The sequence below is a fragment of the Paracoccidioides lutzii genome, assembly GCF_000150705.2.
Source record: "Paracoccidioides lutzii Pb01 unplaced genomic scaffold supercont2.13, whole genome shotgun sequence".
Classification (NCBI taxonomy): Eukaryota; Fungi; Ascomycota; class Eurotiomycetes; order Onygenales; family Ajellomycetaceae; genus Paracoccidioides; species Paracoccidioides lutzii.
In genome coordinates, this window is record NW_015440959.1 from 906,320 (window position 1) to 930,581 (window position 24,262).

General features: G+C 39.2%; 6 protein-coding genes across 6 annotated transcripts; 1 reads left to right on the forward strand and 5 right to left on the reverse strand.

Annotated features, from left to right (window-relative positions):
* Window positions 1-4,002: 4,002 nt before the first annotated feature.
* On the reverse strand, window positions 4,003-4,754 carry PAAG_05251 (high affinity copper transporter; the record flags this gene model as incomplete). The annotated part of the gene is made up of 3 exons (XM_002793070.2): window positions 4,003-4,427; window positions 4,510-4,540; window positions 4,671-4,754. 3 exons carry the CDS (start codon window positions 4,752-4,754, stop codon window positions 4,003-4,005), a joined length of 540 nt encoding a protein of 179 aa, XP_002793116.2.
* Window positions 4,755-4,780: 26 nt separating this feature from the next.
* PAAG_05252 (hypothetical protein) lies at window positions 4,781-5,310 on the forward strand (the record flags this gene model as incomplete). The annotated part of the gene is made up of 3 exons (XM_002793069.2): window positions 4,781-4,920; window positions 4,983-5,121; window positions 5,203-5,310. 3 exons carry the CDS (start codon window positions 4,781-4,783, stop codon window positions 5,308-5,310), a joined length of 387 nt encoding a protein of 128 aa, XP_002793115.2.
* A 1,665-nt stretch (window positions 5,311-6,975) lies between these two features.
* Window positions 6,976-8,925, reverse strand: PAAG_05253 (delta-1-pyrroline-5-carboxylate dehydrogenase; the record flags this gene model as incomplete). Its single annotated transcript, XM_002793071.2, has 3 exons — window positions 6,976-8,475; window positions 8,601-8,708; window positions 8,812-8,925. The coding sequence occupies 3 exons, from the start codon at window positions 8,923-8,925 to the stop codon at window positions 6,976-6,978; spliced, it is 1,722 nt and encodes a 573-aa protein (XP_002793117.1).
* A 1,184-nt stretch (window positions 8,926-10,109) lies between these two features.
* Window positions 10,110-11,801, reverse strand: PAAG_05254 (alpha-galactosidase; the record flags this gene model as incomplete). The annotated part of the gene is made up of 4 exons (XM_002793072.1): window positions 10,110-10,780; window positions 10,854-11,223; window positions 11,294-11,617; window positions 11,697-11,801. 4 exons carry the CDS (start codon window positions 11,799-11,801, stop codon window positions 10,110-10,112), a joined length of 1,470 nt encoding a protein of 489 aa, XP_002793118.1.
* A 1,108-nt stretch (window positions 11,802-12,909) lies between these two features.
* Window positions 12,910-15,513, reverse strand: PAAG_05255 (tRNA wybutosine-synthesizing protein; the record flags this gene model as incomplete). The annotated part of the gene is made up of 2 exons (XM_015845516.1): window positions 12,910-15,308; window positions 15,495-15,513. The coding sequence occupies 2 exons, from the start codon at window positions 15,511-15,513 to the stop codon at window positions 12,910-12,912; spliced, it is 2,418 nt and encodes an 805-aa protein (XP_015699742.1).
* A 1,406-nt stretch (window positions 15,514-16,919) lies between these two features.
* On the reverse strand, window positions 16,920-18,868 carry PAAG_05256 (hypothetical protein; the record flags this gene model as incomplete). The annotated part of the gene is made up of 2 exons (XM_002793074.2): window positions 16,920-18,453; window positions 18,624-18,868. 2 exons carry the CDS (start codon window positions 18,866-18,868, stop codon window positions 16,920-16,922), a joined length of 1,779 nt encoding a protein of 592 aa, XP_002793120.1.
* Between the last annotated feature and the right edge of the window lie 5,394 nt (window positions 18,869-24,262).

Below are 24,262 nucleotides of genomic sequence, written 5' to 3' on the forward strand. Positions count from 1 at the left end.
GTTCATCTTGAACTCACTCTTTCTGATGTCTGCCTGCAGGCCTACTTCCTGTAGACACATAAGCATCTTTTGTACATACTCATGATGCTCTTGTAAGCTTTTTGAGGAAAATATCAAGATGTCATCTAAATAGACTGAGCAGAAGTCGTCCAAATATTCATATAATGCTCAGTTGATATATTTTTGAAATGTACTTGGAGCATTGGCCAAACCAATAGGTGTAATCAGCCACTCAAATAGCCTGTATTTAGTTCTAAAGGCTGTCATCCACTCATCATTTTCCATGATTTGAATCTTGTGAAAAGCTGCAATAATATCCAGCTTAGTGAATCATTTAGCTTGTCCAATTCACTGTAGAGTCTCACTGATTAATGATAGAGAATATCAATTCTTTTAGATGATTTTGTTAAGAGCTTGATAGTCTACACAGAATCTTAGCTCACCTCCAGGCTTCTTCACAAATAGTATGAGGGTGATTGCAGGAGAGTTGCTCACTTTAATAAAACTCTTATCTAGATAATCTGTAAGAGTCTTTCACAAAGCCAGTAGTTCCTCTCAAGACATATTATATAATGGGCCTCAAGGGGGTTGTTCCACACTACAATCAGTCTTTTTAATCAGTTCAATCCCATGATCTCTACCTGGGTCACAAAGTGGGGGTAGAGTGTCAGCAGCTTTCTTATCAAATATGTCCAAAAACTCATGATAATGTTCAGGCAATTTTTCTCTAGAGTCAATCTTTGATTTTACTTCTAGAGTCTTTTGAATGTCAGTTAAACTGACAGTGAAGATCTTGATATTTCACTTCTCTCAAGTGCTTACAAGTCTAGAGAAGCTTACAGCAAAAATGGGAATCACATCAGCTTTTGCATTTGAACTAGACTGTATCTCTATATCACTCTTTTCAAATCTCACAATTCTTTGATGAGGAATCATGATTATCTTTTGCTGGGCCAGCCAGGGGTCATCTAAATACATATTATGACTATATAATTCATTCACCATGTAGAGAAAGGCTCATTCAGTTACATAACTATCTATATCAATTTGAATGCCAGTCACTATGCTCATAGAGAGTCTCATAAAGTTTTCAAAGCTGATCATTTTAACAGGGGGAATTTCAATGCACAGGAGCTTATGCTTATTAACATAGAATTGAGAAATAAGATCATAGACATTACATTTACTGTCTATCATTGCTATAGTTGAAAAGGCATTATCTACTAAAGCATCAACAGTGAAGGGTTTGAATATCATATGAAATTTAAATCTTCTCCATTGCTTTCTCATAAGCTCCTTATTTTGCTCCTTTCAGTGTCTTTTGATTGGAGCTACTCTTTTCTCAAATCCTCACTCATATCCACATCATCATTGTTCAGTACCAGCTCAGAAATCATCTTAACTATCATGGGAGTGGCAGAGTGTCTGAGAGATTTGAATAAGCAGCTCTTAATCATATGACCTTCAGCTTCACATCTCATACACAGGCCTTGCTCTCTTCATTGATTAACCTCTGTCTGATTTATCAATTTGATGTAGCAGGTGCTTGGGGTCACAGCACCAGGAGAGAGATTCATCAGATCATCAGTGAAAGCTTGAGACCAGTTTCATCAGTCAAGGAGAGCATGACAAAGTAGAGAGTGTGAATTAGATGTTGTATGATTCAAAGAAGATCTGCTCTTGCAATGTTTAGATCACTGTCTTAAAGTCTTAAGCTCAGAGAGTTGATGATTAACTAATTTAAGCTTCTTGCAGTAATTCTTGTAGAGAGATGATTCTCTTACACTCATCATGCCTTTCCTCAGCTCCATGCTTAGAGTGAATTTCAAATACCTCTTTTTAATGTGATCATCTCATCTGTGATCACCAGCTTTCAGCAATAGCTGATTAAATTCAGATAGAAAGTCAAAGAGAGCTCTTCTAATCTGTTGTAGATTATTGAGCTTTTGTATAGTCTTTTCCTATCATGCAGAATTACTAAAGAGCATGTGTGTCTGTTTCAGTAAGCTCTCTACTGTGAAGTTGATCTTGTTCTTATTATTCTCAACTCAGAGGTAAACTCAAGTTGCTGCTATTTCTTTCAGTCTTGAGTACATATACTAAGCACATTCTTCATTATTATCTAAAGCTTTCTCATCAATCTTAAGTTTTGATTGAAGCTTTAGCTCTCACTGAGGGTAGTGCTTCAGATTAGAATTATCATACTTCTTGCAGTTCAGTAGATTGGTCTTTGATCTTCTGACTGCAATGAGTGATTTTGAGTTTGATTGAGAGAGAATTGATGTCAGAGTATTTAAAGCTTGTCATATATTAGCTATTTCAGCTTGCTGAGCTGCTATTAAATCTCTGTTCTCATGCTGGACCTGTTCCTGCTGTTGAAAAAAGGTCATTCATTGTTGTTCAAAGCTGCTGAGGATGTCTCTACTCATTGCTTTGTGTTGATTCATTTGTGTATTTGTTGTACAAGTCTGCTGCTTTATCTCATTCAGCTAGACATTTTCAATGTTGCTCATTCATTTGTTAGCATGATTGCTAACTCAGTCTATTCATATACCAATGCTATCACTGAACTTTGTGATGTAGAATTTAAGACTTTCAATAATCTATCATATGTCAGCATGTTTGCTGAGCTTTGTGATACAGAATTAAGACTCTCAGTGGTCTATCAATGAAAAGAGTGAAGCAATTCATAATGTAAAGAGTTAAGCTCTAAAAACTAGAGGCTAGTCCTCCTATATAATAAGGACAAATTGCTTGAGAAAGAGAAGAAAAGAATGAGATGAGAACTCAAGCTTAAGCAAGCTCACGTAGCATAATCATGTGCACATGTGCAAATGATGGCTAGGCTGAGTCAGCTAGTCAGAGTAAATCTATGGGTTCAACCCCTTATACTTTCAGAATCTTATACTTTATAATAGTATTTTATACAAATCTAAATCACTCATGAATAATCTCAGAATCCTCATATGAAGCTCACTGATGATTGTACTCGCATGAGAACTTGAATTTCAGCTTATCATAATACTTGATAAAGTTTTATACTCAACATTCACTCACTGTGAATAAGAGGTTGAATCCTCAGCTGACAAGAAGAAGATTGATCATTTCTCATACAGCTGCAACCTGGAGAGACTGATCTTGTTCTTTTATGATCAGAATTCATTGAACAAGAGATTCTTCCTCTGTAAGACTAAGTTTCTGATTTTTTGAGAAAGTGTTAACATATGCTGTATGATCATATACTCAATCACTTAGAGTGAAACATGAAACATCATACAGCTTTGCTGCAGCTCATACACTTGAAATTTGATCATTTTTAAATGCTTGAATGACTAAAAGAAGTCTTCCTTCCTGAGTAGAGGCTTTATTTCTTTGTGTGGTTGACATTTTTGATGATGAAAATGTTGTTCTGAGATGAAATAAAAAGTGACAAACTTGCTTATGTGGCTGACTCACTTATTGATTATGTTAATTCTAAATCTTATTAAATCAACTAATTCTAAATTTTATTAATACTATGATAATTGAAACTGTATTGTGGCATAATCTATAGATGAGAATAGAGTTTTACTAACTACTCAGATGTTTAAAATCATCAAAAAATAAAGAAAATGAATGAAAGTAGTATCGCATCACCACTGTTTGCCCTTTTGACTGATTATTAATAAAAAGAGTCATGTAAGGAGGAAAATGTCTAAATGGAAGACATCGAGTTGACTCAGAATGCATCAGAGACGCATTTATACATTATTTACAAGGGCACATGTATGTAGAATACATTACATGTAACAATTGATCCCCTCCCACTCATGTTTCTCATCTTTCCAACTATTTCGATATCGAAATTGCAGTAAGCAAATATAAATGCCAGCACCTTTTGTTTGGTGCTAACCGCAACAGACAGTTACTTTGCAGGCGTCCCTAGTATAGTAATAACTTTCGCATCAGCAGCTCTCTAATATAAGGAAAATGCCCTCTCACCACACAGAAATATTAGTTTACTCACTTTTCTTCGCCTGATCTCCATGAAAACACAAAAAAGCCTAGGAAAGATCCTATCAAGATCGAAATGATTATGTACCCGTTGTAGTACATGGCCAGCAGCATGATAATGTAAGCAACTCCGAATTGCATCATGTGAAGCAGCGAGCGGGCAGTGTGCTGAAGAAGTGTAGGTCGCATCTGAGATTGTGGCTGTAGCACAGATGCTTCAGTCGGACTTTCACAGGAACTGGTTGTCGACTTCGGGTTCACGTTCGCCCGCTGCAGGCGGGTCGGGAGACTCAAGCGTTTCCCAGCGAGATACCTGTCGAATTCACTGCCGACCCGTCGGAGGAACTCGAGAGTCATGACGAGGAGGATGACGCCTACACATGACCCTACAAACATTCCTCTAGATGTAATTCTCCACGATGAGGAAATGAAGCCTATCAAAAACAGTTAAAAAAGAGTTAGCAAACCAAATTAAATCAAATCAAAATGAGGATTTTGGAGGGTCGATGGACATACAGGCATTGATGACATGCCAATTCCAAAGCATCTAATGAAAACCAATTTTGTCAGCTCCACACCTCACACCTCACACCCCAGAGCCTGTACTACAGCCTGCAGCGATCCCGCTGGCAAATCACTGTTGTTTCCCCCTTTCTCGTAAGGAGGCTGCCACATACAGAAATCACGCAGGAGCTACCGCCGCCGTGCATTCCATGCATGGCGGAGTGATCATTGTTTGCCGAAGAGTGGTTCATCGCCATATGCATATCCATCTTTTCGGTGCGAAATGTTGCGCTCTCTTAAAAAGAGCGACGCAGGCAGCAAGGTTCGCGATGTAACAAAGAAACAATCCAAGTTATGTGCTTTGGCAAAAGTCAAGGAGGTTGGGAGGCTGTGTATTGGACTAAATGACAGACATGGCAAATTGTACAAATTTTGGAGCAGCAGGAGTCAACGGCCTCATTTATACTTCCCCTGCCATATTTTAGACTTGCCGGGAAGCGATCACCACGGCGCTGGAAGATGTGCAGCTCAAAGTTTGTTGCATATCGACCCATGGATCGCCCCAAGGGATCGAGTTCGGCAGAACCTGGCTCATTGGATCTTGGCACGTCGCAATATCCTATGGTGAGTTGATTTGAGCAGAATATTCTCTAAGCTTGTTGATAATACAGGAAAGGTAATAAACCGCCGCTGAATGGGGGTTAGGACACTGGGGAACGTAGAGTGCAAATGATCATTGCGGTTAATGGTGTGGATCCTTCCGCCGGGCTAGACCTTGCGGTGTGTATATTTGGAAGCGAGGTGGATTGTTAGGGTAAAACGAATCCTCGCTTACACTTACACTTTATCACAGGGAATTGTCCTGTTGGATTAATAGCAACAGCCTGATCAGATTTAGTCGCATCATCTCACTTTCACAATTATTATAAATGATCTCCACTCATTGCAAACATTCTATTTTCATGTTTATATATATATATATATATATTTGTTTATATATATTTTATTATTATTATTATTTTAATTTATTTATTCATTTATAATTTCTTTTTCTCACAATTCTTTTTATTTTATACATTTTGAATATTTTCTTTATTGAGTTATATTATTCATATAATGTAAATCAACTATGTAGTTGATATAATTCTCTATTTAATAATTATTTTCACTTTTTCTTTAATGTAAATTTGCTTCACTTTACAGCTTAATAACCATCTATAATTACTTGAATGATAATATATTTAGACTGATTTTTCTACTAAGATGTTTAATTCATGAAAAATTAATAGATTTAATTTTTCTTTTTATTTTATTAACTTTATTTTTATTATATATAGTTAATTTTTTTTAAATTAATTATATAGTATAAGTAAATTTATTTTATTAATAAAATTATTAATGTTATTAAATAATATATTATAATTAATAAAAATTAAATAAAAAAATTTTTTATAAATTAATTTATAATAATATATTAAACTTTATAAAAATTTTTTATAAAATAATAAAAAATTAATTAAATTTAATTATATAAATATTATAAATTAAAAATTATTAAATATTTTTTTTTTATAAAAAACCTTTAATTCTAAAATTTTATTTAAGTAGTTTTTTATTTATTATAAATTAATTAAAAATTATTAAATTTTAAAAATAATTTTAAAAGATATAAATAATAGTTTTTAAATTTTTAATAATAAAAATAAAATTATAGTAGTTAATTAATAAATTTATATTAAAATAAAAATTAATAAATAAAAATTAAAAAATAATTTATAATTAAATATAATAAAAAATATTTAATATTTTAATTAAATTATTAAATATAGCTTATAATAATATATTTTTATTTAATTTAAAATAAAAAGTATAATTTTTTAAAAAAAAAAAATTAAATTAAAATACTACTAATCTAGTTAATTAATTAATTAGTTATATATTTTTTTTAAGATAGAAGAAGTTTTTCATTAATTTTGTAGCTGAAATTGAAGTGACTAACTGTAAAAGTTTAATTAGTAAATCAACAGAAGTTATTTAAATTTGAAAAGTTTGTCTGGGAAGGTAATTTACTATGTTATGTTGCAGACCTTTTAAAGCTGATTTGTAAATAATTCTTAATATAATTAATCTATTTTTCCTATGTGGTTGTTGTCCTCTTTAATTATCGAACTGTACAGTGATGAGGTGGCTCGCACACCTATATATTAAACACGGTAAAATCCCCCTTGTTTCATTCCACCGAAACAGCCACATGTTCAAACGCTCTGTTCAGAGATGACCGACCCTGGAGAAAAATTATTCTCGATGTTTCCATTCTACCTCGGTTAAACATGCTGTCGTTGGTCTTGAAAATCGCCGGAGCCGTTCTTACCGGATAATCGTTTAATTATATAGTGCATCCCCCTGGCACATCATAACAAAAAGCTTCACCTAGTCGAGACACCTTTTGACAGATGTGGAAGCCCTTTTTGTTTTTTGCTATACCTCGTTGCTGGGGTATATGGTTTGGGAGAGGGCAGAGAATTCCTCTTTAATCGAACGCATGCTCACAAATCTGCTGAGAATGGTTGCGCTCCCTGCTTTATCATTTGTTCCGCTCTGTCGAGCTCCACCAAACGGTTGTTGTCCAACAACAGCGCCTGTTGACTTGCAATTGATGTAGAAGTTCCCAGCCGTATTTCTCAGTGCTTCCTCAGCGTACCGAATGGCGTCCCTTTGTACAGAAAAGACTGAACCAGTTAGGCCGTACTCTGATGTATTATTGATGGTTCCGCAAATTTTTTGGAATGCTTCAATAGGAGATCTAGTGTCGTCATACACATAAACGACGAGAATGGGTCCAAAGAGTTCGGTAGACATAAGTTTGTGGTGGGGATCCTTTGCGAGGTAGATAGTAGGTTGAATGAAATACCCCCTGCTACCATCATATTTCCCCCCGACAATCAACTCAAGTTCGGAGTCCTTATTCGCAGCATCCATAACTCCAGTGAGCTTTTTGAAAGATACCTCATGGATGACGGGCCCGATAAAACTGCCAAAATCCTCCGGCGGGCCTGACTTCAAACTTTCTGTCTCACTGACGAGCAGAGATTTAAACTCTTCCCAGCGGGACTGGGGGACGTAGGCACGAGAAGTGGCACTGCATTTTTGTCCCTGATACTCAAAAGCGCCACGAACAGTGTTGATGGCAGCATTGGTAATATCAGCAGAAGGGTGGACCAGGTGGAAATTCTTGCCGCCAGTTTCACCAACAACTCGGGGATAGCTTCGGTATACGCCATTCGCAATGCATTGACCTATCTTTCCATACAAAGACCGGAAAACGGAGCTGCTTCCGGTGAAATGAAGGGCAGCGAATTCCTTGTGCGTGAGGACAATGCTCGTAACCATTTCAGCATCGCCAGGCACAAACTGAATCACATTTGGGGGAAGGCCAGCTTCAAGGAAAATTTGGTACAGAAGATAGCTCGCGGCCATGGAAGACGGCGATGGCTTCCAGACAACGACATTACCAAGAAGGGCGGGCGCGGCACATAAGTTACCCCCGATGGCGGTAAAGTTGAAAGGAGATATGGCATACACAAATCCTTCTAATGGGCGGTATTCCACGCGGTTCCAAACACCTGGCGAATGGTGCTGAGGCTGCTGGGCATACAGCTCCTCCGCATACTGAACATTAAACCGTAGGAAATCCGCAAGCTCGGCAGCAGCATCTATCTCAGCCTGCCAGGCGTTCTTCCCTTGGCCAAGCATGGTGGCGGCCATGATATCGTAGCGGTACTTCCCCGCTACCAGATCAGCAGCCTTGAGAAAAACGGCAGCTCTATCGGCAAAGGAGAGAAGTTCCCATTCTGGCTTGGACTTCAGGGCAGCGTCGATTGCCTGATGGACATGTTCTTCGGAGACATTATAGTAATGAGCCACAGCTTCAGCGTGGAAAGACGGGTTTGGCTGGCGAGATAGGTCGGGAGATTTGATCTGGATGATGGGATTGGAGAGTAAGCATTGGAAAGGATGGCTTAACCCAAGTTTAGTAAAAAATTGAAAGGTGGTTTTTTTTTTAAAAAAAAAAAAAAAAAAAAAAAAAAAAAAAAAATCTTAACATTTTTGCCTCCGATAACAGCTGGGACTTCAAGAGGGAACTTTTGCTTCAGTGATTTTAAGGAGCGTTCTAGTCCCAAACGCTCCGGCGAATTTTTCCCATAATGTTGCTGGATTTTAAGGGAGAAAGTTAGCAGTGGCGGAGAAAAGACAGCCAACTCAGGACAGAGAATGGAGTAAACCTGCATTTGGTTCGTTGCGCGCCCTAGGAACCTTGAAGCCTGCAAAGCTGCCAAAACTACGGGCAAACCGCGAAACAGAGGTGATGGGGGTGGCCTGCACCGCTGCGAGCGGAGAGGTGGCGGATGCGGCAGGGATTCTATGCATAATGTCTATCTCTCATCCACCTTGGAATCTGCTGTTGAGGAATGCGCACGGTTTGAGCTTTGAGCAAAAGAACGCTTGAGGGGACGTAAAAGGTTATATAAGCGTAAACTAGTGGAGTTAACTAGTTAGTTACAGTTAACTAACCACTATAACTAAGCTAATAGCAGTTAGTTAAAATCCACAATTAACTAAAATAACAACGGCGCACTGCAGTCCGTCCTGCCGGAGGGAGAGAAACAGAGACGGAGCGGGTCAGGGGATAGTTACATAATTAATATCTTTAATATCTGATGTCAAGTTCTGCCAGGGACGTCCCACAACTAGATCCCCGGGCGGAATTTGCTGGTTTGCAAGGATGAACTTAAGAAACCGGAATCGGTCTTAGGCCAGAAACAACAAAGAGTGGCGAAACACTGACGATACCGAGTTCTTCTTGAACCAACATTCATCAGTAGTATTATTTGGCTTTGCAGTCGGCTGCCCTCAGGTTGGAGGCTACCCACTCTAATTACATAGCTTGCAAATGTAGCTTTAGGGATATATAAAGGTAAACGATCCAGTTCTCTCGAGCCGAGCCGGGGACAAAAGAACCGACCTTTTTGGCAGAGCACTAATTATGGATCTTCGTATGCGGGAAAGGAGTGGAGCGAGTTTAGGAGGTGGTTTTGACTTCCAAGGATATTAGTGCGGAGTAACAACTCGTTTTGCAGCGGGTCACTGCGGAGGGACGGAGTAACTTGGAACGAGGCAACCAAACCCAATCAAACCCAAAGGGTCACCCAATGGAACTGGGGGAACAGTTGTATCTCCAAACCAAGGGGAACATCACTGTGACCGGAATCTACAGGGCAACGCCGGATAGCCCCGTTTGGCCAATGCGTCCGCGGGGGCAAATCCGCTGCCAGACGAGGAGGAAATCCGGATGAGATAGACGGAGAGAAAACATCCGGATGTTGGGTAAATTAATCGACATTTTACCATAGATACAGACAATAGCTGACTCAGGGCTTTTGTGATACCACACTAGTTAATTAGCTAGTTAGACCCTCGCGGATGCCAACATCTGACAGGAAAATTTCCACATTGATAACTAGTTAACTACAAAAAGCCAGTCCACTCACAGACATAATCATTATAGTTACCTATTTAACTTACCCAAGCAAGCCCAGCCTGGGGAGATCTGTTCATAATTCATCCCGGTGGAGGGATGGCTTCCGGCGAAGACGGAACATCGCTACGCCATATGCCCTGACAAATGCCGTTACAACACCACCGGGCCGCACGCTTCCAATCTTCAACCCCATGAATGCCGCCGAGGTTGACTGAGGCACTTTTGCAAATACCTTCTTAGGGCCTCCCAGCGCAGTTAGGTTGCGTTCCGCAATGACTTCCGGAGATGCATTCCCATTGATAATTGTCAAGGCAGTTTCGTCATCCATGCGGTTTGCCCACAGATCGTATATGTCCCATGTCTCCTGGATTTCGGGAGCAATTCCGCTGGGCCCCCGATCCCAGAATATGTCTTCCAGTGAAGACTCCATCTGCCTATCGCTGGCTGCTGCGTTGAGGAACAGGACAACTTCATCCCCTCCAGCAAGACTACCACTAAACATCTGAATTTCCCCTTGTTTTCCTAATTCATCCACGTCCCCGACATACTTTCTCCATTTACGGGTTGCGGATAAACCAGCAGAGTCTTGTGAGATCGCCAGGACTGCGATATTTTGCAAAATGGAGAGGCTTTTTGCATCAATCTTACTCAAGACAAGTGACATCAGCAGTGGTGATTTTAATGCCGCCCACAAGCTGAAGTGTGCGACCATTGCGTCATCCGTCAACCCCCCATTACCCACCACTTCCTTGTGTGTCAGTTAGAAAGCTCTTGCGTTGCCAGAATTCCTCTCTTTAAAGGGATAGTTAACACATACCGAGCATGTCCAAATCATTCCACGCCCCAGAAAATCCCTTAGATGGAAGGTAGGCTGCTTTGTTAAGAACATTCATCACCGAGCAGCGGAATCCAGGGAGCTTGCAATCAAGACCGCCCAATTCTGCGCAGGGGCATTCCGGTGTTTCCCTGTTATAGTTGAGGAATAGGTCTCCCGTTATGCGCCACGAATTAGCAATAGTGGGCGCAAAGTTCCATGGCCCGTCGATACCCCAGTTGCACAAACTATACAAAATCGGTCTGCCTGTAGCGTTAAGGGCCTTGCCCATGACGTTGTACCGATTGAATGAAAGGAGGGGCGTCCCTTCCTGACCCTCATTGTAGCAGTTGTCATATTTTAGATAATCGATCTGAGATTTTACTGTTAGTCGACCTCTCCTGACATCAATCCTTCTGGCTTAGGGTTTTGCCTGAACTTACTCCCCAGCTTGCCCAAAGCTCAGCATCTTTCTCTTCATAGCCCAGCGAACCTTCGTAGCGAGCGCATGTCTTGGTTCCAGCGCTAGAGTATATTCCGATTTTCAGGCCCATGGCATGTATTTTGGCGGCAAGCCCATCAATTCCACTCGGAAATTTCTCGAGATTCGGTTGTAAGTAGTCGGATGAATTGCGTCCCGCAGACCAACAATCATCCAACACAATATATTCATAGCCAAGGTCCATGAAACCCAGCTGAACGATCTTATCCGCTGCGTCAAGAACCACTTCCTCATTGAGGTCGCAATAAAACGAGTTCCACGTATTCTGTTTTTTGGAGAAGGGGATGTTAGAATTAGCTATCCAACAAGGCCATGCTCAAGTATAGAATAGCTATTTAACGTACCCAACCCATCTGTGGCGTCAACGCCAGCCCATTATCCAAAGCCGGAGCGCAGCGGGCGAATAATCCCACAGCAAGACACAAAGCTGAGGGGATCCAAACAACCATACCAGATGCTTTCGCCGGCAATGATGAAATAAAACCCCCTCTTAAAAAAAAAAAATAAAAATAAAAATAAATAAAAATAAAATAAAAGTAATGCTTAACATGATGATATATCCAGGTAGCTATGTTGGCACAAAATGAATCAAAAACCCAGACTGGTCAAGACTAGGAACACGAGAGTACCAGGAGCAGTTAAGATTGTGATTATTTGATTAGTTATGCTTATTTCCCTTGCACCAATAGCTACTCTGCACATTTTCCAGGTTACATTTCGTGTTGATTTTACCCACATACCAATACCAACCAATGACGTTGACTACCCTTCATTGAGAGAAGGGACAATCCGGCTGTGACTGGGAATGGAGGAAATGGCGCCCAAAAGCAGTCAAAAGCTCAGGCAACTATCTAACTAGTTAAACTAGGTAACTAGTTACTAGTTACCACTCTTAAAAATTTAACCATGAAACTGTGGAGTCTATGTTAGATTTGAGTGACTGTGTCATTATTAACCAATCACCTGCACAGATCCATGTATGTTGGTAGATGCTGCATTCCGAATTGCTGTAGCTAATAGAATATTATGATACCTACCTAGGTAACTAGTTCAATAGATCTCCGTTGGTATGATATACAAATAATATATCATATTGCCCAGTTCTATCGTCACTGTAAATCCCAGGCAGGTTTGAAACGCGATTCTTGTTAAGCTCCTCGAGCGCCCCTGAAGAGCGCACTTGGGTGGAAAACTGTGCCATCCTCAATGGTCCAACCCCCAACCCGTATGTGGGAAGGGGTGAGGTGGAGGTTGAATATCAATTAGGAACTGAAACCCCGGTTTCTGAAGGCCGGCAAGGAATGAGATCACAGTTTTTCGACAGGTCGATTTGTTATGCATGAAACAAAACAACGTACCAAATGCTGTACTTGACACATAGAGGTTGACAGACAAAGCCTTTAGGCATATGACTTCTTCTCCACAAGCACAGGGGTTGGTCGCAACTCGTCTCGTCATTAAACACGGTAAATTGATGCTTCCATAATCAGTGCTTCATACGGTGTATATGCCTGTGCGCATATTGCAACGAAGTCAAATACATTACTCGGATACATCTCAACCGTTAACGGAAGCGCCTTGTGCCTGTGACTCCTCAATAGTGGCGTTCTGTTTGGCCTTGTTTTTCCCCCGGGTATAAACGCGGTTGTCGTTCGGATCAAAACCTCCATTACCCCATAACGCCCATCCTTCGGTCTCCCTCATATAGTCTTCAGGACGAAATTGGATACCGTCACTTTTCTCTCTCTGTAGAAGAATGAAAAATTTATCGTAATCGATTCTCGTATGCCACCGATCGTTCACAAAGAAGCGTTTTGACGCAAGAAGAATACAACAGCTGTGACTGTGTTCAGCAGCAATGCCGTACCCAAGACCACGCCGGGACAGTTCAGCATTTAACGCAACAACAAAGGAGACGACTTCTTCATAGAACGGAACATTTTTCATGGTCAACCCAGCACTCGCACTAGTACTTGTGCCACAAAAAGTCACCCCCTTGACCTCGACGAAACAAGGAAGACCTTTTTCTACAAGATCGGCATAACCAACTACTTCTTCGTCGACATTGAACCCCTTGACAAGTGTAAGCCTATAAACGGTCCGCTGGAAGTATCTTTTTTCTCGCAGAATGGCAATGCAACGCTGGAATCTTTCCCAGAAGTCACGATGAAGGGGGCGGTCGATCTTCCGAAGGCTTTCACGATTGCTGGCATCAATAGAAACATATAATTGGGTAACGCGATCAAGGGTGGCAAGTTGATCCGGATGCTGTGCATTGCAGACCAGGAAGCTAGAAATATGTTCGCCGTGAAGAAGCTCCAGGAATTTGTTGATATGAGGATAGAATATCGGCTCGCCAACCAAACTCAGAGCACAATGTCGAATACGCATCGCCTCTGCGAAGCGTTCCGCTCGAACACCAGGTACACCTCGTAGCATTTTGATCTTCTTGTAGTGACCAGCTTTTACCCCATCAAAAATGAGATCTGGAGGATCGGCCCTCCACCGCCAAGTGGTTCCCACTGGATTTGTTCCATGGCGCCAACAGAAGACACATTTGTTGCTGCATGAGAGCGAGGGTGTGGTTTCCATACAAAGGTGCGACTTAATTCCGTAGAACGAATTCTTATAGCAGGAGCCCCGTCCTCGCAATGCGGATTTTGTCCAACGACATATCTTCACCCCCGAATGTGAGCCAACAATTGTGTATCCCTGCTTCGTTAGCGCAGCGTGAGTGGGAGACGATGTGGGTACCATTTCAAGCTGTGCAGCAGGTTTAAAAGATTGCGTTCCCGACTGCGTCGTAAAATCGATAGGCAATAATTGAGAATCAGCTGAAGTCTTCTTCTCGTCGGAAATTGCGAACTTGATGTCTTCCATATCGACAATCAGCTGTTGTTCCTGGTCTTTCTTTAGCCTGTTCCCGCCATTGGTTTTGTTTTCTGTGGGCTCGCCATCAATATCTTCTTCCTCATCGCTTTCGATGGGATCGCCACTTCCGGGAACACCTTCCCCCAACCCTCCCCCTAACGCCACCAGATCGGAGAGAACATCACTCAAGCCGTCACACCACTCACTGAGAACAATTTGAAGGTTTTCTCCTTTGACGTCTGCCAATCCTAATGGATACGCTCTCTTCTTTCCCGTCAGCTTGGCCATCCATCTATCCACTTCCTTTGCCTGCGAGCAGAAACCTGCTTCTTCGGTAGGCCAGCCCACTCCATCTCCGAAACCAAATACGGAATACCCTACCAACCCAGATAGAGGGGAGGTATTGATGCGGAAATCATTATGGGTTTCATTCAGATGGTCCAGGAATGTATTTATCATAGTATCGACGTTATAAGTGGGGATCAAAATACAATAAAAGAACTTAGTATTCGGGGCAGAGTCTGTTGGATTGGGAGCCGCGATGAAGAAGTCATCGAACTCTATATACGACAGATCATGGAGCTGTGGAGCAAGGAATATTCCATTGCCATTATTCAGTGACGATTGCGCTACACCCTGAAGCCGGTCGCAGAATGATTTGGCGTAGGCTTCAGTCGAACCCGTTAAGGACGCGTAAAATACTAAAGGTTGGATAGCAATATCCTGGGGTAATCTCGCATGCCCGGTCAAGCGGTTTACATCATTTTTTAAGGGCTTCGTGCCATGGACTCTCTTTGGTCCATTAAGAGTCCTCTTGGTCCTTTTATCGCTGTCAGGGGAGGAGGATCGCGAAGGGTCATGTTTGGTCAAAGTTGCCGACGGGGGCTCTGTCTTGGACAACAACAACTCTCGATCCTGCACATCACCCGAATTTATGGTTTCCTTTGAAGATGGTGATGGGGATGAGCCGGAGGAGTGAGAGGGGTCGGATGTAGGGTATTTCGGGAGGAGTCGCACTACGGCAAGAACAACGGGGGCCAGGAAGAGTATAGGGATTCGATATTTATGCCACAGGGAGAGAAGCCCTAACGTATAGGTACGAATTACAGTTGTTAGCAGCAGAATTAAATCACCACATTGCCACGTTATCAGTACCAAAATGTTTTCTTAAGAAACAAGAGAAGAAAAAAAAAGGAAAAGAAAAGAAAAGAAGAAGAAGAAATAGAAACCAAAAAAGCATTCACGGTTTCCAGAACCTCGGGGAAATATACCCAGCACAATTCCAGTCATCATCATTAGTTGATGAACACGCTCTTTACTCCCACGCTCGGATGAGAATCGGCCAGTTATTGACCGAGATGCATTGAAAGTCCGTCCCTCCAAGATGTGGGCAAGGAGAGGAATATTTACCCTAATCCGCGTACGGGGCACTCCGTAGAATATTCGTAATGTTCTCTTTTCCCGCGTGGAGGGTCGTTCAAGGGTGAAGAACCTTCGGAAGCAAACGTTGAAATGGATTCTTCCCCTTAATAAGTTATCTACGTCGAGAGGGGTTGGATGAATTATATAATCCTTCTTTTCTTGGTTAGAGGTTTGCCAGCTGGAAAATTTAGGTTTCCACGTGATCACTCATGCCCTAACCCTAGCCCTCCGTGATTGGCCAGTTCAGCCCACGATTGATTCTCGCTTACTGCTAGCGCCGGTCAGCCCGCTGCCATCAGTATATAAGTCTCCTCAACCCGCGATCTTCTTTCTAAAATTCAGTCGACTTTACTTCAAGTAAGCTACCTCCTTACATGCAATCTATCCCCAACCCCCCACCCGCTACCCTTCATCCTCGGAATTTGCAGACCGGCCTTGAATATCCAATGCTAATATACGAATCCCTTAACAACAGAGAATCATTTCTATAGTAAATCGTCCCACCTGATTTTTTCGCACTAGCGACTGAATCCCCAACCTTGCTGATGACCACCATGTCCCCAGCGCCCTAGAGTGAAGCCTTTTATACTCCCGCCTCGATTACTTCGGTCACCGATTTTGTGTGTCTGCTTCAATCCAGGGAGTGGTGATGATCTTGACCTTGCCTTGGCGTCTTGACTTCGGTCGGCCTGGTTTGGTGGGCGCTGTGGAGGTCTGAAAGGTTCTAACCTCCCTCCTTTTTCCTCCCCCATTTTTATTTATTCATTTATTTCTTTTGAGAGTTGCGGATTATGCGGGGAGTACAATGATTCATACCATTTATATCGTATGGTCATATAGTCTCATAGAATAAATACGATTAACATAATTTCGTCTTATTAGATTAATGTGTGTGGGAGCTCTATATAAATTGTGGGGTTCCATAATTTTTATGTTTTGTATCCTTGCATATTGCCAGAGTTTGGGAGCCTGTATATACTCTTTAACTCTGCAGAATTTAAAAACCTACGCATACGCATTGAACACCTGTTGTGACATGTCATAGCTTGTTTCCGAGGTTCAATCTGTTTACGGTGGAGTTAGTGGTTGTTACTACTGCTAGATTGAAGCTGAAAACAGACCTCAGATTCGTGGGAATGATCTCATCTCAGCCCATGGATGCAAAATCCCTCTTCCATCAACTATTGTAAGCAGCAGAGTTTAGTATTACTTGACATCGATGTCTACGACCCTCGTACAGTTCCGGCGCTCGCAGGTCGACTCAGGGCCGGCCGTCAGGCTGAAGAGGCATTCTTGTTGGCTCCGCCACCTACAACACCCCCATCATTACCTCCAGTATTGGCTCCTCCTCCCCCTCCCACCGTTTTGTTAAATTCACCCCTGCCTCTATTGCCTCGACGGGTATGTCGTGATGGTGCAGGGCCTGTACCTCCTGACCCAACCCGTGTTGCCGGGCCGGTTGGAGACGGGCTTGCTCGATTGTTGCTGCTGGCATTTCCCCTTGCCTGCGCGACTGCTGCTCCAGATTTTCTTTCCAGAACGACAACCTGACTTTGGGCAATCTGGACGGGGCTCGCTTGTATAGCTCTGCTTAGGCCCTCTGGTTCCGCAAAGTCCACGTAACCAAATCCTTTCTTTTTGTCTATCTCTACCCTGATGACCTTTCCAAAAGTAGAGAAACCGCTGGCAAGCAGTTCCTCAGTCACTCCCTGTGATGGATTGGCATGTTTTAAGAAGGCTTGCGTAGCACTGGGCAGGGGAACCGCCTGTGCAGCGGCCGGCGTAGCTACCAGTTTAGGTCCGGATGGTGCAGAAAAATTCGCAGGGCCTGTTGAAGGATTTGTCTGTTTGTTTGTATTACGACCTGCTGAAGTGTCGGTGGGCGTAGGAGCTTTTGGTGCTTTGGTAAACGTGATTTTATTGTTGGACGGTTCAGCTCCCTTGTTGCTGGTTTTAGTCGACAAGAGCTGTTTGTTATTATTTTTATGTAAAGGAGAAGTTGCTTTGGTAGTCTCAGTATTCAGTGGCGGTGATATAGCTTCCGCGCCCGTTGACTTCTCCGATCTTCTCCGCTGAGTTGCCGAGCCAAGCCCCAGGTCCCGACGTAGAATTTTCGTTGCAGCACTCATGCTTCCTCGTTCTCGCTTGCGTTCGGGTGGTGGTGTGGCTTGTGCAGGGGATTCTTCCTTTGCCGGGCGGGATGCAACCATTTTCCCTTGTGGTTTTGCGGCTTGACTAGCAGCTTGTTTGTTAACAGCCTTAACAGCTTCCTTGGTGGCCCTGTCAACCTTTGACTGTCTGTCTCCTGGTGATGTTATCAGTCTTTCTGTGCGGCTCAACAACTTCTTCGCATGCACCCGTTCACCCTTGCTATCCCTTGACTCCCTCATCTCGCCACGAGCGTGTCTCGAGGGCTTAGCCGGGGAAACTGCTTCCCTGCCTTTATTCGCCTTTTTCTCTCTCAAGAACTGGATGAGTGGTGTTATTGTTGATTTCTCTTCCTTCGCATCCTCCGCACTGATATCCATAGTAGTCTTGGTAACCGGGTTGGTTAAACTCTCGAGGAATGCAATGAAATCAGAATCCAGGTCAATTGTTCCTTGGCGGCCATCCTTGCGAACCCTGCTTCCCGGTACACGGGGATATGGTGCATATTCCAGGGCCGGTGGTCCCAAAAGAACAGGATCACGACTGGTGTTCTGCGCATCTTGAAAAGACGATTGGCGAACTTTTTCGGATAACTCTTCCACCAAGGGCGTGGAAGTAACGCGTAGATATACCCTCGTCGGTTTGGAAGGCTTTGCCCGACTAGTGTGATGGAAATCAATGGTCAAAAACAAAAACAAAACAAAACAAAAACAAAAACAAAAACAAAAAAAAAAAAAAAAAGAGCCTATGGACGCTATCTATGACGGTCGTTTGAGGAGCAAGGATATATAAGGGGAGGAGGGGATAGGAATAGTTGAGTAAGGACTTACTCTTTCGAAATCTTGCCGTCCCTGAATTGTAGCCAGTCGACTTTTCCATTCCCGACCTTCCACTCATCACCCAGAGAAGCTTCAAATTCCTGATATGTGAGACCAGGAGGAAGCCTTCGAATCAATAATTTCAGCCTTGGAGTAGCTCCTTTGGAGCTCTGTTTGGTCGAAGACCCTTTCTGTGTGGCCGAGGCAGAGATGGGAAGAACGCCAGCAGAAGAGAGTTTGGGCGATGGTTGGGCCATTGTCGACGAAGAGTACACCTGCTGCTGGATGGGCTCATGCAGGTACCTAAGTAACTAAGTATGAATGTATCCTAAGCTACACAATAATTATATAGATGGTTGTTGGAAGGTCATCGGGGTTGTGGGCTGTTAAATGTAGGTTATTGAGTTGACTGGTTGGGAAGAACCAGCGCACCCCATGGGAGATCAAGGGAAAGATAACTAGACAAGCCCTCAGAGGAGAGTTATTCTACTAGCCATTTAACTAATAACTAACTGGTTCAACTAGCCGAGATGTTAAACCGTTTAAAGGGGAAGGCACGTGGTTAGGGTAGCCGCAGTATCCGCTAACAACCAACCAACCAACCAACCATGCTCGCGGGCGCTCACTAAACCAATAAAATTCATTATCAGGCGTCTGTACAACAACATTAAAGAAAATCATGTAAAACTATATTATCTTTTTCTAGTGGGCTGTGAAAAAATTATTAATTTATGAATTCATCTGTTTTATAACTTAATAAAAATAAAATTTATAAACTAATAAATTAAATAATAAAAAATTATTATTAACTGAAGAATAGAAGTATTTTAAAATAATTTCTTAAGTATATTTTATAAAAAAATAAAAAAAAAAAAAAAAAATTATATATATAATAAAATAAAAACATATTAAATATATATAAATTGTTAGGGGGTGAATCTAAGCTGCATAAGAAGGAAACTCTCTGCGTTATTAACTGCCATGTAATGAAAATACTAAGGTTGATGAGGAAAAAGAGGTGTTAGGATCTGCTCAGATTATAACAGGTCACATGTGAGATGTGGTCATGTGATGAAGATTAACCTAGCCCTGGCACTTAAGTCTAACATCACTCTCTGATTTAGAAACAAGCATGTCCTCATGCTGGAAAATTATCATCATCTTCATCTTTCAGATAGCTGCCTGTCTCTCATGCTCTTACTCATTCATCTAGGCATTTCAGTGATTCAGCTTTAATAGAGTTGGCCTCATGAAAATTTTATATTGTATATGATGATTTTTTGAATTTGCAGATGAAATATTATAAAAAATTTTCATTAAATCTCTTTTAGCACATCTAATACTGCAGCTTGCTCTGGCTTATTCAACTGATTAGTATATAATTTATTTCTCATTCATTCTCACTATCTATTTCAATTGAGTCTGATGATCTGACAGTTTGATCATATAGAAGACCTCTGAAGTTCTTATGTAGCTTGTTTGAGAAGAAGATTGAATGAATCTTTATTATTACAGAGAGATTCAATTTATAGACATTGCTCATTTTTTTTAGAATTCTGAAGAAGTCAGCATTCTGCTCTGTCAGTTTACAGTTTGATTGATTCATATTATATAATTTCAATATTAGATAAATAAAATCTTCTACTATAAAGTTAAACTTTTGATAATGCTTGTTAGTCTATCTCTTTATCTGTTTCTATGCTGTTCTTATGTCTTTACTTATTTGATTTCAGATCTCTCTTATTCAGTGAATGAAGCTTCTTGCTGCTTTTTAATTTCATTTCTTATTTATATTCAATTTCTCTATCAGTGATTATCAGTCAAATGATATTTGAGATTCATATTCATTTACTGTGAGAAAAAGAAACATTTCTGTAAAAGTATTTGAGATAGTTGCAGAGACATAATCTATAATAAGCAGTCACTTATCTCAGTCATTTTGATAGTAACTGATGTAGAAATGAAGATGAGTGATAATGCATTAATTTATCACTTCTATATGTTCATCAGTTTGTAGATGATGTGTTGTTTAGAATTTCAGTTTTATGCTTAAAATCTGTGTAAACTCATCTCAAAAGTTTGATATAAACTGAGAATCTTGATTAGAGACAATTGAGTCAAATACTTTATTATATAAATAGTAGAATTGAATGAATAGTTAAGTCAGCTTTTAGACTATAACTTTCTGAGTGATTGTCTTCTTGCTTAGCTGACATACTATAATCAAAATGATATTATAATCTGTTTTGCTTTTTGACATATTCATGAAGTTCATTGTGATATGCTGTCATACTCATTCTGATATTGATAATAACTTTAGCAAATCAGAAGTCTTATCTTTTAAAATTTTACTAATCTGATACATATAACAGTTCTGAATGTAATGTAGAATATCTATTTATCAGATGACTTATTAATAGTATAATTGTATCAGAATCAGAGTCTTTTATTTTTCAAAATATACTGCTAAAGCTTGATTATAAATTTTCTGCAGTAGCTTAGTTATCAGAGTTTCCTTTTTCTGAATAAATATTATTAGTCTTTTATTATACTGTAGTATTTTGTCTTTCATTATATAAAGACTATTCTTATCATCTGTCTGCTACTGCAGAGACTCAATTAAAATAATTATTATATTTAAAAATACTATATATTTAACAATATTCCTTTTTTTTAAAAAGTTGATATTAGCAATATCTGTAGAAAAAGTGATTTAAGACTCAAGAGTCTCTGATTCTAGAAGAATCTGTATATAGCTATTCTATTGTTCTCTAATCTGCTCAGATCTGCTCAGTATATCTGCTAGCAGATTAACTTTACTTGATTGATACTTAATCTCAAAGTAGAAATGAGAAAGAAACTTTGCTCAGTAAGTTTGATATATATTCAACTTCTTGATAATTATAAAGTTTTTTAGTGTATAATAATCAGTGAGAATCTTAAATTATTTCTCTTATTGTAGTTTATTAAACTCTATTTGTCATTCTTTTAAGACTCAGATCATTATCAGCATTTTTTGTGATATCAAAACTCTCTATACTAGCTTTTTATCCTCACACTACTTATCATACTGCTTATTGAAACATTTTAGAATTAGATTCTCTAGGTTCTCACACTCACTTACTAAAGTACTTATTTTCATACTACTTATCAAAGCACTTTAGAATCAGTATTTTCTAAAGAATCAGCATCATTTCAAAATTCAGCATTCAGAATCAGTATAGATCAGCACTTATTAAAAATCAGTTCTTTAGCATCAATACTTTCTGAAGAATAGAATCAGCACTTTATAGAGATTTAAATTATTGTATTGCTAATTTCCTATTTTATAAAAGATTAGAGATAAAATCTATTACTATTTATTCATATATATAAACACTTTAAATTCTTAAAGTTCCTTTGAGAGATTCAATAATTAGCTACTATTCAATTTTATATATATATTTCATTCATTGCTATTCTCTTTCCTTCATAATGCTTACAGTACCTATATACCTACCCTATTATGATCTTAGTTATAGAGTTTTTCACACTTTTTTTTGATACTTAGTTCATCTACCTTAGTGTACTCACAGTTTTTAATTACTCTAATAGAGGTTACCTGTTAAGCTTATAACAATAAGTTTAAAATATAATCTATAAACTAATACCCTATATACAACATTCAATGAAAAAGTATATGTAGAAGAAATTCTTTATAAACAATTATTAAATCTAACTTTAGAGAGAAATACTAAAATATCTATTACATCAGTTGATAAATAGATTCATATAGTTCAACAAAAGCAAGAACAGCAAAAGATATATAAAAATTTCTCAAACTATAATAATAAGTCAACACTTTTAGTGTAGAACTTTAAATTTTTAAGAGTAAGCAGTGCAGAGCAAAGTCAACAGATCACACTATTAGTGTCAATCTCACTTCTTCCAAGCCTCATCTTGCACTAATTTGAAAACTCTTAAATAAGTTTAAGGCAAAAAGTCTTAAAGAACTAAAAGACTTTATCTCTTTAAGCTTTGTCTTTTATACTTATCATGAACATTATTTTAAAGATGATGATAAATATAAAATTCTTAAAGTAGTAATATATTTTGATACTAAACTGCAACAGAAATAAAAATAATACTATATTAAATTGAAGATATTAATTATCTGAGATGAATTCTATAATTAAATTTATGCTAAGATTATTTTACCCAGATAAGACAAGTTAGGACTATGAGTTGAAGTATTAGGCATTAAGACAATCTGAAAATCAAATCATTCATGACTTTGTATCTACTCTTCAGTTAATTGAAAATCATCTCCTTGAGAAATATAGTAATCATCAGTGAAAGATACATCTATTTAATAAGATTCTACCTTCTCTTTGTGCAGAATTTGAGAGATATATAGTCAAGCTGTGAGATTACTTCTATAATGCTTTCATTATGAAACTGATCATTGTGAAGAGCAATATTTCAAAGACTATCACATCAGTAAGTGCAACTACACAACAAAGAAGTGCTACTTGCAGAAAAGATTCACATGATGATATATCAATAGCATTCAAAAAGAAAAGCTAAAATTACAAGAAATGCTCTGACATCTGATGTAATATTAATCAAAGCTTTACATACTTCAATGCAGATTGCAAGGCTCAGAAGGACAAGCTTATTGAAGACAAATTCTCAACTTCAAAATCTTTATCAAAGCTTTCTTTCAAATCAAATTCAAAAGAGATAAAAAATAAATAAAAAATATTATTTATACTGTAATGACAACTCTCAACACATTTAAAAGTTAGCAATTACTAAGTCTATTCTTTTTTCTTTCTGTTCAAATTCCAACACTCACAAAAGATATGTTAATTCTTATTCTTATAGATTCTGAAGCTCAGGTAAGTTTTATCAATAAATTCTAAGTCAAATCATACAAATTGCAATTCAATAAAGCACATATCATACAGAATAGAGAGATTTGATGATCATTAAACATACTCATTTAAAATTATCAATCTAGAGATAGAAGTCTTAAATAGTAAGAAAACTATAGTCAGAAAATCTCACTTTTTTTATATTGTTAAACTTTCAAATTATAATATGATACTAAAATTTCTCTAGCTCAAACAGCTCAATTCTCTCATTGATTGAAAGAATAGAGAATTCTATTTCTGTCAAACATTAAACAATCAAAAGATAACTCTGAGTGTGATAAATGCTGCTAATGAATTACTCACTGACACTTCTAACTATGTACTTATAATAGTATCTGCTTCAATCTTACAAATCTATAAGTCTTTCTCTAAAATCTCAATGCTGTCAGAAGTCAGCTTACTTGCAAATACAGCTTTCATTAATGATCTGTCTGATTATATCTGATCATATGTACATCTTTTCTCTGAGAAAGATGTGTTCAGCACATCTGTATTTAATGCAGAGCACTCAATTGATCTTGAAAAAAAAGTCAAATTCTCATTCATGTCTATCTATAATCTTTAAAACAGAGCTGAAAACTCTTTAGAACTACATGAATAGTGTACTGGAGAGAGACTGAATATCTCTTTCTCAGAGCTCTGCAGATGCTCTCATTCTCTTTGTTTCAAAGAAGAATAAAAATCTATAACTTTGTATAGATCACAGAAGTCTGAATCATCTCACAATCAAAAACA